The sequence below is a fragment of the Papio anubis genome, chromosome 17 (genome assembly GCF_008728515.1).
Source record: "Papio anubis isolate 15944 chromosome 17, Panubis1.0, whole genome shotgun sequence".
Lineage (NCBI taxonomy): Eukaryota > Metazoa > Chordata > Mammalia > Primates > Cercopithecidae > Papio > Papio anubis.
In genome coordinates, this window is record NC_044992.1 from 49,969,405 (window position 1) to 49,986,115 (window position 16,711).

General features: G+C 53.9%; 1 protein-coding gene across 8 annotated transcripts; it reads left to right on the forward strand.

Annotated features, from left to right (window-relative positions):
- Positions 1-689: 689 nt before the first annotated feature.
- WNK4 (WNK lysine deficient protein kinase 4) lies at positions 690-16,709 on the forward strand. 8 transcript variants are annotated; one of them, XM_017950768.2, is made up of 19 exons: positions 690-1,410; positions 2,845-3,017; positions 4,014-4,234; positions 4,500-4,657; positions 5,181-5,269; positions 5,351-5,567; positions 7,361-7,625; positions 7,860-7,981; positions 8,212-8,270; positions 8,345-8,489; positions 8,743-8,859; positions 13,545-13,682; positions 14,251-14,305; positions 14,408-15,018; positions 15,097-15,157; positions 15,261-15,669; positions 15,759-15,958; positions 16,117-16,214; positions 16,330-16,709. In XM_017950768.2, the coding sequence occupies exons 1-19, from the start codon at positions 793-795 to the stop codon at positions 16,330-16,332; spliced, it is 3,759 nt and encodes a 1,252-aa protein (XP_017806257.2). In that variant the 5' UTR covers positions 690-792; the 3' UTR covers positions 16,333-16,709. The 8 variants fall into 8 exon arrangements, with proteins under 8 accessions (XP_017806257.2, XP_009188954.3, XP_009188953.3 ...); XM_009190690.4 differs by having other exon boundaries at positions 8,372-8,489; XM_009190689.3 differs by having other exon boundaries at positions 16,117-16,709.
- Positions 16,710-16,711: the final 2 nt, after the last annotated feature.

The following is a 16,711-nucleotide window of genomic DNA, read 5'->3' on the forward strand; positions in this document are numbered from 1 at the left end:
CTACTCTGAAGCCCCTCCCTCCATCCATCTGGTCTGGGTGGGGTAACTGTGGCCAAGGGGAGCTGAGGGGGTAAGCCGGATGTGGACTTTGGTTTATTGGAGACTTTGGCAAACAGAAAGGGAGGAAGGAGAGCCCACATTGCAAAAACAGCCACTCTGGCCAGGACTAGGCTGCGGCCAAGGTGGCCTGGAGGGGATGGATGACCGGGCAGTTTGGGGGAGGGACTTAATCCTGGGGAGCACACACCCATTCCCTATGCAGACCAGAGGGACAACAACGTCAGACCTTTCCACTGTCCTTTCTGTATGTTCGGCCTGGGGCTACTCCGGACAGTTAGGAGGGGGTGGTGCTGCCTTATCTGGGGTGTGCAGGCCGGTGGTAGCCTGCCCCTAAGTAATCCCCCACTAGGATCCGAGTGTCTTCCTCTCCTGCACTCCCCCGCGCACAAACAGGTTTGTGCACTCTTAGTGCGGGAGGACGCACCGCGGTCTCCCACTCAGTTCTGGCCTCAGAGTGAGACTGCGGCCGGGGGCTCGGGAAACAGGGGGACGCGGCTGGGCGGGGCGGCGACTAAGGTTAGGGGCTGCTCGCGGGGAGCCGCTCGGAGGGGCGGCCGTGGGGGGCAAGGGCGGGCCGCGGGGCGGGGCGGGGTCAGGGGCGGGGCCGGGCCGAGCCAGGGGCTGGGGCCCCAGCCGCTCAGCCGGAGCTCTGCGCGCCCAGCGGGTCTGCCTGTCAGACCGCCTCGTCTCCGGCCGTCTGGTTTTCTACCCTTCGGCGCCTTGCTCTTCCTCATGTTGGCACCCCCGGCCACAGAGGCCACCGTCCCCATGTCCCAGACTGAGGCCGACCTGGCGCTGCGGCCCCCACCGCCTCTTGCCACCGCGGGGCAGCCCCGCCTCGGGCCCCCTCCTCGCCGAGCGCGCCGCTTCTCCGGGAAGGCTGAGCCTCGGCCGCGCTCTTCTCGTGTCAGCCGCCGTAGCTCAGTCGACTTGGGGCTGCTGAGCTCTTGGTCCCTGCCACCCTCACCCGCTCCGGAACCCCCCGATCCTCCGGACTCCTCTGGTCCTGGCCCCGCAAGGAGCCCACCGCCTAGCTCCAAAGAAACCTCCGAGGGCACGTGGACCAAGGGAGCCCCTGTGAAGGCTGCAGAAGACTCCGCGCGTCCCGAGCTTCCGGACTCTGCAGTGGACCCGGGGTCCAGGGAGCCGCTGAGGGTCCCTGAAGCTGTGGCCCTAGAGCGGCGGCGGGAGCAGGAAGAAAAGGAGGACATGGAGACCCAGGCTGTGGCAACGTCCCCCGATGGCCGATACCTCAAGTTTGACATCGAGATTGGACGTGGCTCCTTCAAGACGGTGTATCGAGGGCTAGACACCGACACCACAGTGGAGGTGGCCTGGTGTGAGCTGCAGGTGCGGCTGGGAGCCCCCTCGGTGGCACCTTGGGATGGGACTCTGGAGGTCTTAGGATGAGAGACAGAGGGTGGGGGAGACAGCGTCAAGGGAAGGATATATTTTTCCAAATGTCTATAGACACCTCTGCTGTCTTTGCCCTGAATGATCTGGCTGACTCTGGGCTGCAGAAGGAGAGACTGAGGCAGGTGGTGTCTGGTGACTCCTCCATGGGTATGAACATTCTCACTTTAAAGTCTTCATACTCAACCCTGAGAGGTGGAAGATAGGATGGGAAGTTGGGCAGGGGATCCAGTTCAGGTCAGTTTCCTGCTGGTGGGTACCCACAATCCCTTCCTCTCCCCTAAGTCCTGAGATCCTCAGTTATGACCCTGGTCCTCTTGATCCCCTCACTCCTCCCTGTCCCCACCTGTTTGCAGACCAGGAGGCTGGGATGTGGGAAGCCAGGAGCTGGGCAAGGGTCCTCTCCAACTCTAAAAGATTTAGGGCAGTTGTGGCAGAATGGGGCCCCCTAGTCCCTTCTGGAGCAGTCAGACTTCTGGACTTCACAGCTGCGAGGAGGGGGACATAGGGAGCTCCAGCTCTGGAGTGAGTCCAGTTCTGCTCCTCATCCCACTGCCTACCTGTGCTCTCCCTTCCCTCCCATATCTAAAGGCACTAAGCCCATGGGCTTTAGAAAGACCTTCCTCCCATCGCTCCCATGCTACATATGGGTTAGGAGAACCCAGTCAACTTGGGGCCCGAAGCTTCGGATTCAGATTGGGGGACAGAGCCTAGGGGAAGGGTCCCTCTCCAGCCCTGGCACAGGGCTCGCCCCTTGCGCCTGCCAGTGCCGCGCCCCAGGCTCTGGGCCAGGCCAGGAGAGGCAGCCAAACTGGGGGGTGAAGGGAGGGAGAGGAGCTGGGGCGGGACAACTATGGGGGTGGGCGGCCTCTTGGCACCTAGTTCTGGATCTTTTCTTTCCTTCTCAGTACCAACCTCCATATCCCTCCTGCCTTCTGTCTGGATCTAGCAGTTCCCAGTTTCTGGGGCCAACCCCCTTGCCGGCCCCAATTCCCTGCCCGCAGTCTCCTGCTGCCCGCCTGCTGCCTGCTCACTGCCAGCCCCCGGGTGCCCCCTCCCGCCCCATGGCCGGCCTGGGCAGCCACAAAGGCACTATTGAGCTCAGGACTCCGGGACCGGGCTGCATAAAGGAGCTTGTGTCCAGCAGGGGGTCTAGGGGGCTGCCCCAGGCCCAGGTTGGGTGTGTCCTTGGATCAGCTTACGTGGGGGACTGTTGGAGAGTTCAGGGTCTGCAGCCCACTGGGCGAGTGATCCCACTAATCCCACCCCATCTGTGGGCTCCAACCCTTACTTCTTCCCCCAACCCCACTCCAGGTGTTCCTTTCTGTGGGGGTCCTGGGCCTGACATGACACCCGTCCCCCATCCCACAGACTCGGAAACTATCTAGAGCTGAGCGGCAGCGCTTCTCAGAGGAGGTGGAGATGCTCAAGGGGCTGCAGCACCCCAACATCGTCCGCTTCTACGATTCGTGGAAGTCAGTGCTGAGGGGCCAGGTTTGCATCGTGTTGGTCACCGAACTCATGACCTCGGGCACACTTAAGACGTGAGCTCTGCGCATGAGTGGGTGGGGAGAGGGAGACTGGGATGTGTGCCCACTGCTTCCTGAACTCCCAGGTTCCTCAAACTCTCTAATATCCAGGTGTAAAACCAGGTTCATCATCTCCCTCTCACCCAGCCTTTGCCTCGGTGAGTGGCAATGTCCACCCAGCACTCCAGTCAAAAACTTGGGTGTCTCCCCAGACTCCCCTTTCTCCACTCTGCCCCCTCATCAGTCTGTCCCCAAGTCTTTCCTTAACCTCTCCCCACCTGGCTTTCACTGCTTCATCCATGCCACCACCTCAATGCCATCTCGCTGATCTGGAGCCCTGCAGCAGCCTCCTGAAGGGCCTTCCCAAACTCTGCCACCCTCTAAGCGATCCTATCTTCCTGCAGCCTGGAGGATCTTTCCCAGTCGAAAATCTGAACTGTCACTCCCCTCCTTAAAACCCCTTCAAAGTTTCCCATGGCCTTGGAATAAAGCCCACACAGGCTCACCTGTTCACAGACGCCTTGGGATACAGCCTCATTTTTAGCCTAAGTTCCAATCACACCAAATTCCTGGCACCTCGTCCCACCCTGCCTTGTCACTGGCTTTTTCTGTGCCTTTGAGCATAGTGTCCTGTCTGCCTGGGAAGTCTCCATCCCTTCCCCTTTTCACCTTTGAGCTCCTACTCATCATTCAAGATGCAACACAAAAGTATTTCCTCTCCGAAGCCCTCCCTCATGCTTGGGGCAGTTAGTCATCCCTTCCTGCGCTTCCACAGCACCTTGGCTGCGGCCCTATCAATTTACTTCCCAACCCGTTTGGTAACGTCATGTCTATCCACCACACCCCCTGACTCAGTTTCTCCCTGTGGCCAGGCAGACATAGACTAGGAGAATGCTGGCAGAAGATGCGGAGGCGGCAGCAGGGTGCTGCAGGGGGGAGCTTCCCAGTGAGGGGACTCCTCCCCATTGGCCGTGTCCCCCACCAGGACCCTTGCTATGTGCCCTCCCCCAGGTACCTGAGGCGGTTCCGGGAGATGAAGCCGCGAGTCCTTCAGCGCTGGAGCCGCCAAATCCTGCGGGGACTTCATTTCCTACACTCCCGGGTTCCTCCCATCCTGCACCGGGATCTCAAGTGCGACAATGTCTTTATCACGGGCCCTACTGGCTCCGTCAAAATCGGGGACCTGGGCCTGGCCACGCTCAAGCGCGCCTCGTTTGCCAAGAGTGTCATCGGTGCGTCTCTCCAGGAGGGTGCATGCCATTCCTTCCTCCCCCACCTCAGAAGAGAACCTGGGTACTCCCTCCCCTCAGCAAGGGCCTTCAAGGTCCACGGAACTACCAGATGACAGGGGAGCTGAGGAGACCTATGGCATCCCTTCTCAACCCCACTGTGGGCCGGGGTCACTTGCACTCGCAGGGTTGCCTGGGGCTACCTAGCCCAATGGGAAGGACAAGGCCAGAGTGCCCAGCAACCTGATCCCTGCTGTTGACCCTACAGGGACCCCGGAATTCATGGCCCCCGAGATGTACGAGGAAAAGTACGATGAGGCCGTGGACGTGTACGCGTTCGGCATGTGCATGCTGGAGATGGCCACCTCTGAGTACCCGTACTCCGAGTGCCAGAATGCCGCGCAAATCTACCGCAAGGTCACTTCGGTGAGAGGGATGGGGCTGGCGGGAAAGGCAATTCCAGGGCCACTTCCCATTTTCCTGCCCCGGCCAGCCCGCAGTCAATGCCCTTTGCCTGCACGAAAACAGGCTAGACAGAGTCGCCTTGGTGAACACAGGATATTGAATGCACACGCACCCCCTCCAGTACACGCTATTTAGAATAATATGTGTGGTGCTCCCAAGAGTTCACAAATGATTTCGCATCCCATCTCTCATCCAATCCTTCCAGCTGCCCTGTGAGGTGAGCGGGGCAAATGTTCCACCCTGCGATTTACAGATGAACAAACAGCGGGAGACTTGTTCAAGGTCACACTGTAAATACTTGGCGGGGAGTGAGATTTGAAATCACATCTTCCAGTGGCAGTCAGGCTTTTGCAACTGCACGCGTAGCTGCCTAAGGCGGGAGTGTGTAGCTGCCTAAGGCGGGAGTGGAGTAAGGGGTGGGGGAGTGTCAAGCCGAAAGCTGGGGATCAAAGCACCGGAGGTGTCATGCAACCCCTTCCCCCAGGGCAGAAAGCCGAACAGCTTCTACAAGGTGAAGATACCCGAGGTGAAGGAGATCATTGAAGGCTGCATCCGCACGGATAAGAACGAGAGGTGGGGGTGAAAGGGCAGAGCATGGGTAGAGTAGGGCCGCGGGCCGCGGCGGGCTGGGCTAACCCCTTGCGTCACCCTCAGGTTCACCATCCAGGACCTCCTGGCCCACGCCTTCTTCCGCGAGGAGCGCGGTGTGCACGTGGAACTAGCGGAGGAGGACGACGGCGAGAAGCCGGGCCTCAAGCTCTGGTTGCGCATGGAGGACGCGCGGCGTGGGGGGCGCCCACGGGACAACCAGGCTATCGAGTTCCTGTTCCAACTGGGCCGGGACGCGGCTGAGGAGGTGGCACAGGAGATGGTGAGCGGAGGACAGACTGTGCTGCCAGTGGACGTGTAAAGGGCATTGACCCGAGGAGATAGTACAACAGGGATGGGGCGCAGGAGGCGTGGCAGCGATGGGGGCGGGGCACCTTACTCCTCTTAGAATCTCCTGCAGCGTCTCCCTACCTCTCCAGCCCTAACTTACCTGCACCCACACCCAGTTTTCCTTTACAGAGGGAGCCCTGGGTCCTCCAGCATCCCTGCTTTACCTCCAGCTGATCTGTTCTTCCTGGAATGCCCTTCTTGCCAATTTATCTTTTCCTTCTTTCCTCCCTCCCCCTTGTTCTTTTTCTTTTTCTTCCAATATGATCAGAACCATCGATTTCGGGAAGCCATCCCCTCTGGAGTCAAACTTAAATGCTTCTTTCCACTTCAGCAAGTTCTCTGTTACAGCACTCCCCACTATCGGTCCTGTCTTAGACCTGAATAAGTTCCTATCTTTCTTCTCCACTAGACTATAAACTCCCTGAGGGCAGAGACTGTGTTTATTGATTCTTCTATCCCTGGCAGTGCTTGGCACATAGTAAGAGCTCATTAATAGCCCACATCTGTACATGGCTTAAAGCACTTTCACATGCATTTGATCTTTGCTACCCATCCTGCATAGGGGGCAGTTTTATCTCAACTTGTTGATAAGGAAATGGAAATTTAGAGAGGTTGAATACCTTGGCCAGTGCCCCAAGTAGGTAAGTGGAAGAGCTGGATTGAAACTGAGGTGGTTCAGATTTTAAATCAGGTTACCCTTCCCCACCTCCTTTACTCACTCAGCAAAGCTTGTGGCTAAAAGGAAAGAGGAGGTGATGAATGGAAGCTGGTAGAAGGGGAGAGGCATAAGATGCAAGGGCAGACGCCTGGAGACTGGCTTAGGAAGTCCTGAAGGGAGTATGAGATTCTTTTTGGGGAGTAATGGAGTCTCACTCTGTCATCCAGGCTGGAGTGCACTGGCACTATCTCAGCTCATTGCAACCTTCGCCTCCTGGGTTCAAGCAGTTCTCCTGCCTTAGCCTCCTGAGCAGCTGGGATTACAGGCACCAGCCACAATGCCCAGCTAATTTTTGTATTTTTTAGTAGAGACGGGGTTTCACCATGTTGGCCAGGCTGGTCTCGAACTCCTGACCTCAAGTGATCCACCTGTCTTGGCCTCCCAAATTGCTGGGATTATAGGTGTGAACCACCGTGCCCGGCTGAGTATGGGATTCTTAATACAGACATGACCGTTGCAAGGGTGGAGACCACCTACGGTGGGACAAGAACCTGAGAATGTGTTAGAAATTTAGAGCAGGTCTCCATATCATGGCCCAACCTGACCTGAGATCCAATCTTGATCCATTGCTGACAAGGGATTCTTGGCCTTGGTACTGTTGGCATCTTTGTTTCAGGGACTGCCCTGTACATTGTAGGATATTGAGAAAAACCCCTGGCTTCTACTCACTAGATTCAATAGCATCTACCTTTGAGTTGTGGCAACTAAAAATGTCTCTAGATATTGCCAAACATCTCTTCTTCCCATTGGAAACCACTGACTTACTGTATAACTATGAACTGGTCAATTCATTACTCTCTAAAATGGAATGGTAAGGTTTATCCCACAAGGTTGTTTGGAGGATCTAATGATGATAATGTAAGGAGCTGCCAGTTAGCAGACATAGTGGGTCATCAGTAAGTGTTGGTTTCCTTCCTCTCGTATCCCAGAGTTCCCAAGAAGGTGTCCTGATGGATCTTTGAGAGGGGGTCCCAAGCTGTGTTCCTCATCCCCCACCCCAACTCCAGGTAGCTCTGGGCTTGGTCTGTGAAGCCGATTACCAGCCAGTGGCCCGTGCAGTACGTGAACGGGTTGCCGCCATCCAGCGAAAGCGTGAGAAGCTGCGTAAAGCAAGGGAATTGGAGGCACTCCCACCAGAGCCAGGACCTCCACCAGCAACTGTGCCCATGGCTCCTGGTCCCCCCAGTGCTTTCCCCCCTGAACCTGAGGAGCCAGAGGCAGACCAGCACCAGCCCTTCCTTTTCCGCCACGCCAGCTACTCATCTACCACCTGTAAGTCACCCTGATCTTGAGACATAGGTCCCAGAACACCTTGGACTCTGCCCCAAACCCAGAAATTCACCCCCACCGCAGTCACTTACCCTGCCTTCCACCTCTAGCCATGAAGCTCCCTCCAGGAAGGAACTCTCCCACAGCTCCAGGCCCTTCCTTGCTTAGGCAGGCCCCCTCCTCTGCCACTATTCCCTTTCATTTCCCCTTTTCTTGATCCCCTCCCTCCCCAACCAGCGGATTGCGAGACTGATGGCTACCTCAGCTCCTCCGGCTTCCTGGATGCCTCAGACCCTGCCCTTCAGCCCCCTGGGGGGGTGCCATCTAGCCCAGCTGAGTCCCATCTCTGCCTGCCCTCGGTGAGAGGGGGTTGCATGGGGGACTCCCAGCCATTCCAAGCCTATGACCTATCTCCCTCCTTGTGAAACCCAATCTCATGATCCAGCCCTATGTCCCTGGAAATCTACCATTCTTGTCCTCCTTTTCCCTAATTCCATCTCCCTAATATCCTCCCAGCATCCTTGACACCATCTCCCTAGATTGCAACAGTTATCTTCCCCTGACCTCGTGAACCCTTATCCTGTTTCAGGCTTTTGCCCTATCCATTCCACGTTCTGGCCCTGGAAGTGACTTTTCCCCTGGGGACAGGTATGTTCTAGTACAAGTTGGGGTGCCAGGGTGAGACACTTGGGACACTAGGGTCTCAATGTCTGCTCTGACAGTCATTCTATCTCCTTTCTCTTTACCAGCTATGCCTCAGATGCAGCTTCAGGCCTTAGCGATGTGGGAGAAGGGATGGGACAAATGAGGAGACCCCCAGGGAGGAATCTCCGGCGCAGACCCCGATCCCGGCTGCGGGTCACTAGTGTAAGGATGGAGTACAGGAGATAGAGAGTAACTTACAGGGCCAGGAGGGGAGTGTCAGGGGAAAGCCGGGGGGGTCACCCAGAAAAGGGGAGAAGCAGTGTGTGACTGGTACTCAAGAGGCGACCAGACTTTAGGGGTGGGATCTACTTATCTCCAAGTCCATTGTGGCTGCTGTCACTTGGCTGGGTTAGGGTGGAGACACAGCATGACAGAGGGCTTGACTTCCTCCCCTCTGCTGACTTTGAATCTGAAGGTCTCAGACCAGAATGACAGAGTGGTTGAGTGCCAGCTACAGACCCATAACAGCAAGATGGTGACCTTCCGATTTGATCTGGATGGGGACAGCCCGGAAGAGATTGCAGCTGCCATGGTGAGGGGGAGAGAGATGAGGACAGAGTATTTGGATCTGGAACAAGAGTCTCCTTCCGGATGTCCGCTGGGGCTGAAACCCACTGATCCGACAGCAAGGGTTTTTAAATCTCTGGTTGACACTTAGCACAGTGACACTGAAGACGTCTCAGCCCTTGTTTTGTGGGGAGATTTCTCTTTATCCAGTGAGGTTTGGCTTCTCAGCTGGAGGAATCTGAGACTCACATTGACTGGGTACACACAAGTGCTATGTGTAAGTGCCTGGTAGACGTGCAATACTGTGGCTGTAGGTGAAGGATGGACTGGGCAGCAGAGGCAATGGGCTTACCCAGGACCTTGGCAGATGGGCGAGAAAGGCTGTGAAGGGTGGAAAGGCTGTGAAGGGTGTCCCTATGCAGGGACAGCATAAGCAAAGGCATTCCAAGTAGAGAGTGACTTGGAATATGGGGCTGGGAGGGCTTCATGAGGGAATCACTATCATTAGAAGTAAAGATTCCTACAGGAGAGTTGCGGGGAGTGAAGCTGGGTAGGTAAAGTGGGTCCAGATTATAGAATAGACAATGTTAAGAGTTAGGCAGAGGCCAGGTGCAGTGGCTCACGCCTGTAATCCCAGCACTTTGGGAAGCTGAGGTGGGCGGATCACCCAAGGTCAGGAGTTCAAGACCAGCTTGGCCAACATGGTGAAACCCCGTCTCTACTAAAAAATACAAAAATTAGCCGGGCCTGGTGGCGTATGCCTGTAGTCCCAGCTGCTCGGGAGGCTAAAGCAGGAGAATTGCTTGAACCCGGGAGGCGGAGGTTGCAGTGAGCCGAGATCACGCCATTGTACTCCAGCCTGGGTGACAAGAGTGAGATTCTGTCTAAAAATAAATAAATAGGCAGAGTGGGCTGGTTCCAGTGGCTCACACCTGTAATCCCAGCACTCTGGGAGGATGAAGTAGGAGGATCGCTTGAACCCAGGAGTTCAAGACCACCCTGGGAAATATAATGAGACCCTATCTATACAAAAAATTTTAAAAATTAGCCATGTGTGGTGGCACATACCTGTCATCCCAACTACCTGGGAGGCTGAGGTGGGAGGATCACTTGAGCCTGGGAGGTCAAGGCTGCCGTGAGCTGTGATCATGCCACTGTACTCCAGCCTGGGAGACAGAGTGAACTTTGTCTCAAAAAATAAAAATAAAAATAAAAAAAAAGGCAGAGTGTAACATGGTGACAGTAGGCTTTGTGAAGACCATCTGCCATAGGATATGGAAGGGGGTTAGGGGAAGGGAGGGAAAATACCTGGGAGGTAGACCCAGGAAACCACCTGTGGACAAAGGAGACAGTAGCTTATGGGAGGGAAGAAGAGAAAGGGTGAATCTGAGGGTTGTTTCGGGAAAATAAGTTACTCTGTAATCCAGTAACCTATTGACGTAGTACAGAACATAGTACATAGTAGATGCTCAATAAATATTTGCTGAGTTGATATGATAGGGAGTTAGGGAGGAGGGATGTCAAGGACAACTTGTAGGCCACCAAAGGAGAGTAGGAGAGTAGGTGACCAAAGGAGAGAGGAAGTTAGAAATGAAAGAATTTTTTTAAGAGGTCATGATGAGCTTGAGTGAAGAAGGGACAGCCAAGACAAGATCCTCCATAGCTGAGGGATATGGGTCAGGCAGGGCTGGAGAGAGGTGGATGGAGGAGTGGTCAGTACAGAGTTGAGAGTGAAGGGAGATGAGCCTGCAAAGCCAGAGACACAGAGGGTTGCAGAGTGTGTTTCAGCGCATACCACCAGTTCTGGAGTGGGAAGCGGCAGGGTAGGTCATGGAAGGACACAGAGATGAAGCCACAGAGGTAGGAGGAAGTTAGTCAAAACTGAGTGAGGAGAGAGTTTCAAGGAGGTGGCATAGGGTGAATCCTCAGGCAAGACCACACTGCCTTTTGTTTAGGAGATCTTTGTGGGAGACCAGTTTCAGTGGAGTGGAGGTGGTGGATGCCAGCCCCTGGGGTGAAGGAGGGAAAGGAATGGGAGAAACGCCAGGTATTAGGAGCCCTCTCTAAAGCATCTCCTCCATCATGTCATTCACCTTGTGTCCAGGACAAAGACACAATATCACCTGGCACACAAGGCTCATCACCTTCCATCAAACCACTTGACCCTTTCAGAGTCTTCCCTCCAGCCACACGGGTTTCAAAACAGGCCTCTGGAGAGGTTGGGTGCCTTCCTGCCTCTGCCTCCACCTGCTTCAGGGGCTCTCTCTCTTAGAGGCTTCTGTATTGGGCTTTCAAGCCCCCTCTGATTCTGCACAGCCAAAGTGACCCCACCCCATGCATCCAGAGTCCTTTGCCCTCTTTTCTCTCCTTACCCAGTCCTCCCTCCACTCCTCTGCAGCAGGGTTCTCCTGAGACTTGGATCTGATCTGTTGATTTTCACCCGAAATTATTTAGTGGCTACTTGTAGTTGTAGAGTAAGGTTCAAATTCCAAAGCCTTTAAAATTCACAGCACACTCAGCTACACTTGAGTCCTCACTATTTTAAGAACAGGCCATGCCAGGCGTGGTGGCTTACGCCTGTAATCCCAGCTACTCACAAGGCTGAGGCAGGAGAATCACTTGAACCCGGGAGGTGAAGGTTGCGGTGAGCCGAGATCACACCATTGCACTCTAGCCTGGGCAACAACAGTGAAACTCTGTCTCAAAAAAAAAAAAAAAAAAAAGAAAAAAGAAAAGAAAAAAGAAAGAAAAAAAGATTGAATAGGCCAGGCATTGTGGCTCATGCTTGTAATCCCAGTACTTTTGGGAGGCCAAGGCAGGTGGATCACTTGAGGTCAGGAGTTCGAGACCAGCCTGGCCAACATAGTGAAGCCCTGTCTCTACTAAAAATATAGAAATTAGCTGGGCGTGGTGGCAGGCGCCTGTAGTCCCAGCTACTCGAGAGGCTGACGCAGGAGAATATCTTGAACCCAGGAGGTGAGGTTACAGTGAGCCGAGATCATGCCACTGCATTCCAGCCTGGGTAATAGAGCAAGGCTCAGTCTCAATAAATAAATAAATAAATAAATAAATAAAATAATAATAATGTACCATGCCTTGCATGCTTCAAAGCTACTACACTATTCTCTCTGCCTAGACTGCTCTTCTCTTGCTGGTGAACAGCCTGGAATGGAGGAAGGGATCGCTTTCATATAATACCTAAGTTCAAACTTCAGCTCTGTTATTTACTAATCCAATGAACTTGGGCAAGTTTCTTAACCTCTGTAAACTTCAGTTGCATATAAGTAAAATGCAGATGATAGTATTTGTTTTGCAAAGATGTTCTGATGTGATACAATGTAATGTAGAAGTGTCCACATGTGGTAGGTCCTCAATAGAGGTTGCTTTTCTCATCTGTCAATGTTCAGCTCCAAAGACTTACTCTGTGAAAGTGTCCCAGCTTCCCCCCATCCCCAGTGTGGTATTCTGCCTTTGGAATAGCATTTTTAAAAATTGTGATTAAAAAACATAAATGTAAAATTGACCACCGTAACCATTTTTAAGTGCGCAGTTCAGCAATGTTAAGTATATTCACATTGCTGTGAAACAGATCTCCAGGGGTTTTCTTTCCTTGCAAATCTGAAACTCTATACCCATTAAACAACTCTGCCTTTCCACCCCCCCACACCCGCAACCCTGGAACAGCATTTCTATCTATATCTCACTTGTAAGTGCCTTACCTATTACAGGCTGCCTTGCAGTAGGTTTAATTATGTATTTATGTATCTCCTCCACTAAGTTTTCGGCTTTGTTAAGACTAGGACCTTGTTTCATGCTTCCCTGTATTCCCACAGTACCCAGCACAATGCCTGCACATAGTAGGTGCTCAATAGGTATTCATGGATTTGAATGTGACATTTGCCATTGATTGCCTTATTTTGACTTAACTTTGTGGGATGGGTGTATGTGGGCCTGTGTGTTATACTTTATAAACCCTATGGGGCAGAAATTGTGTCCAAAAGCATGTGAGGCAGCAGTGAAGATAACTCAGCTCTGGCTTTAGGTAGATGTGGGTTTAAATCTGGTGACCTTAGGCAGACGGAACTTAACCTCTTTGAGCATTGGTTATCTTAATTCTACCACAGTGATATTAATATGGGCCCCAGGAAGTTAGTGGTGTTAAATGTGATAATATATGCAAAGCAGCTGGCATATATATGCATCCTATGAATGTTAGCACCTTTCCTTCTAGGCTTATTTCTCCTTACACCACACAGTGCCTGGAACACAATAGGCATTTACTTGTTTTAGGTTGGTGGTTGGCAGAAGCAGTAGTGTGAAGGGTGGATTTTTTATTTTTATTTTTTTTGAGATGGGAGTCTTGCTCAGTCGCCAGGCTGGAGTGTGGTGGTGTGATCTTGGCTCACTGCAACCACCGTTTCCCAGGTTCAGGTGATTCTCCCATCTCAGCCACCCGAGTAGCTGGTATTACAGGCCCCAACATCATGCCCGGCTAATTTTTGTATTTTAGTAGAGATGGGGTATCACTATGTTGGCCAGGCTAGTCTTGAACTCCTGACCTCAGGTGATCTACCCGCCTCGGCCTCCCAAAGTGCTAGGATTACAGGCGTGAGCCACCATACCTGGCCTGATTTTTAAAGATGAGAAGCAGGGGGAGAGGGATGAGAGAGATAACAAGCTCTCCCTCCCCATCCTATTGACCCTCGCCAGGTGTATAACGAGTTCATTCTGCCCTCGGAGCGAGATGGATTTCTCAGACGGATTCGGGAGATTATCCAGCGAGTGGAGACCCTGTTGAAGAGAGACACTGGCCCCATGGAGGCTGCTGAAGACACCCTAAGCCCCCAGGTCAGACCCCTCTGGACACTTCCAGGGGAAATGGACTCTCTGCTCCAGGGTTCATTACTCTCTGCCTTCAGCGGTCCCCTTGGATCTCACTCCTCTTCATCTCTGGGACCCTAAAACAGTGGCTCTTACCCCATTTGAGAATATGATGAAAGCCATCGCCTCTTGTTCTGGAAAACTTGTTCAATACATACTTTTCTTTTAACTCATTATTTTGAAATAATTTCAGACTTGTGGAGAGAAGTTGCAAGAATTGTATAAAGAACCCCTGAATACCCTTTGCCCAGATTTGCCAGTTGTTAGTGTTTTGCCACCTTAGCATCATCATCTCTCTTCTTCTCCCCTCTGTATGTGTGCATACATACTATATTTTTCGGAACCACTTGAGAGTGAGTTGCAGACATCATGCCCTTTTACCTCTATACATTTCAGCACATATGCTTCTGAATCCCTTGAAACTCATGTAGACTCCTAGAGGTTTATGGGTCCTAGCTTAGGAACCCCAGTCTGACACCTTCCATCTCAGACTGCTCTTCCCCACTGTGACTGTGGACTCCTTTCTCTGCCTCAGGAGGAGCCAGCACCATTACCTGCCCTGCCCATCCCCCTCCCAGACCCATCCAATGGTATGTACTGATTCTGTCCTTGCTCATCCCAACCCTTGGGGTTGCTCCTGGGAAGGGCACAGGGCATGTGGGACCGTGGTCTCAACATACCCTCCTTCCTAGCAGAGCTCCAGAGCAGCAACTCCCTGGAGCACAGGACCTGGGCAGCCTTCTCCACCTCCTCATCTTCTCCTGGAACTCCTTTGTCTCCTGGAAACCCATTTTCCCCTGGAACCCCCATTTCCCCAGGTCCCATCTTCCCCATCGCTTCTCCCCCATGTCATCCCAGCCCTTCCCCATTCTCCCCCATTTCTTCCCAGGTCTCCTCAAATCCCTCTCCACACCCCACCAGCTCTCCACTTCCATTCTCCTCCAGCACACCTGAGTTTCCAGTCCCACTCTCTCAGTTTCCCCGGAGTTCTCTCCCCATGACTTCTCCACCTACATTCTCTCCCACTTGTTCTCAGGTCACTCTTAGTCCCCCTTTCTTTCCTCCATGCCCCTCCACTTCTTCCCTCCCCTCCACCACAGCAGCCCCTCTCCTCTCTCTGGCTAGTGCATTCTCACTGGCTGTGATGACTGTGGCCCAGTCCCTGCTGTCCCCCTCGCCCGGGCTCCTTTCCCAATCTCCTCCAGCCCCTCCTAGTCCCCTCCCTAGCCTGCCCCTTCCCCCTCCCCTTGCTCCTGGTGGCCAGGAGAGTCCTTCACCCCACACAGCTGAGGTGGAGAATGAGGTGAGTAGAAAACCAAGAGGGATGATTAGGGAGACTCCACTCTGCACTATTCCCTTCTCATGGCCCCACACTTTCTAGGCCTCGCCACCTCCTGCTCGGCCTCTCCCAGGGGAAGCCAGGCTGGCGCCCATCTCTGAAGGTGAGGCCTCTGACCACTGACCTTCCCCTGCCATTATCCCTACTCATTGTCTCTCCTGTCACTGCTCTCCTTTCCTCATGCCTTCTTCCTCGTCGCCCTACAGAGGGAAAGCCGCAGCTTGTTGGGCGTTTCCAAGTGACTTCATCCAAGGAACCAGCTGAGCCTCTTCCCCTGCAGCCAACATCCCCCACTCTCTCCGGTTCTCCAAAACCTTCAACCCCTCAGCTTACTTCAGAGAGCTCAGACACAGAGGACAGTGCTGGAGCTGGGCCAGAGACCAGGGAATCTCTGGCTGAGAGCGACCGTGCAGCTGAGGGTCTGGGGGCTGGAGTTGAGGAGGAAGGAGATGATGGGAAGGAACCCCAAGTTGGGGGCAGCCCCCCACCCCTGAGCCATCCCAGCCCAGTGTGGATGAACTACTCCTACAACAGCCTGTGTCTGAGCAGCGAGGAGTCAGAAAGCAGTGGGGAAGATGAGGAGTTCTGGGCTGAGCTGCAGAGTCTTCGGCAGAAGTGAGTCTGGGGAGGATGGAGGAGCGAGAGGTGAACCTGGGAGAGCATGGTGTGTGGCTAGCCCTTTCATGCCCTCCATGCATCCTCAGGCACTTGTCAGAGGTGGAAACACTACAGACACTACAGAAAAAAGAAATTGAAGATTTGTACAGCCGGCTGGGGAAGCAGCCCCCACCGGGTATTGTGGCCCCAGCTGCTATGCTGTCCAGCCGCCAGCGCCGCCTCTCCAAGGGCAGCTTCCCCACCTCCCGCCGCAACAGCCTACAGCGCTCTGAGCCCCCAGGCCCTGGTGAGACTGCAGTCACCCAGCTTCCATCTTTTCCCTGAGACCCCTTCCTGTCTACTGTTTTTTTCCAGGTCCTGGGGGTCTGCCCCAGGGGAATAGACCCCCTCTCCCCACCTCCCCTTTCCTCACTTAGTGCTCTCCCTCCCCCATCCTGCTCCCAGGCATCATGCGAAGGAACTCCCTGAGTGGCAGCAGCACCGGCTCCCAGGAGCAGCGGGCAAGCAAGGGGGTGACATTCGCCGGGGATGTTGGCAGGATGGTGAGGGCGGGCCCAAGGGAGGGAGAGCCCAGGGAATCAGGGAATGGTACCTGGCTGCAGCTTCGCCATCCTCCCACCTTGGAGGTTTCTTCATCACTTTTTCTTTTCCCTCCAGTGAATTCAGAACAGAAGCCATGTATCTCCCCCACACCAGAGCCCACCATGGAGCTTCTGTTCTCAGAATCTGATGCTTTTCTGACCAACACAACTGAGCAAGGAAGATCCCAGCACTGAAGGGGTAGAAGGCCGGGGGGCATGGAGAGTGCAGCTCCATTATAGTGAAGAGCCAAACATATGTGAACTGTTTGCTGTGTGGGGGTGTTAGTCCTGCAGCCTACCATCTTCATCTCTAGCCCCTCTCCCCTGCCAAGAGTCAACCACTAAGCAATCCCGCCCAAGCCCAGATGCTTCTAGAGGGGCCCACTCCCAGCTGGGAGAGTGTAGGTGATATGCTCACACCACATTAGCAGCAACCAATAAAAATGCTGGAAACAAGG

Coding starts and splice junctions, on each gene's coding strand:
- WNK4 (XM_009190689.3), top strand. CDS start 793: ATGTTGGCACCCCCGGCCACAGAGGCCACCGTCCCCATGTCCCAGACT. Junction 15,019..15,096: donor CAGCTGAGGTGGAGAATGAG/GTGAGTAGAAAA, acceptor CACACTTTCTAG/GCCTCGCCACCTCCTGCTCG. Junction 15,959..16,116: donor CTCTGAGCCCCCAGGCCCTG/GTGAGACTGCAG, acceptor TCCTGCTCCCAG/GCATCATGCGAAGGAACTCC.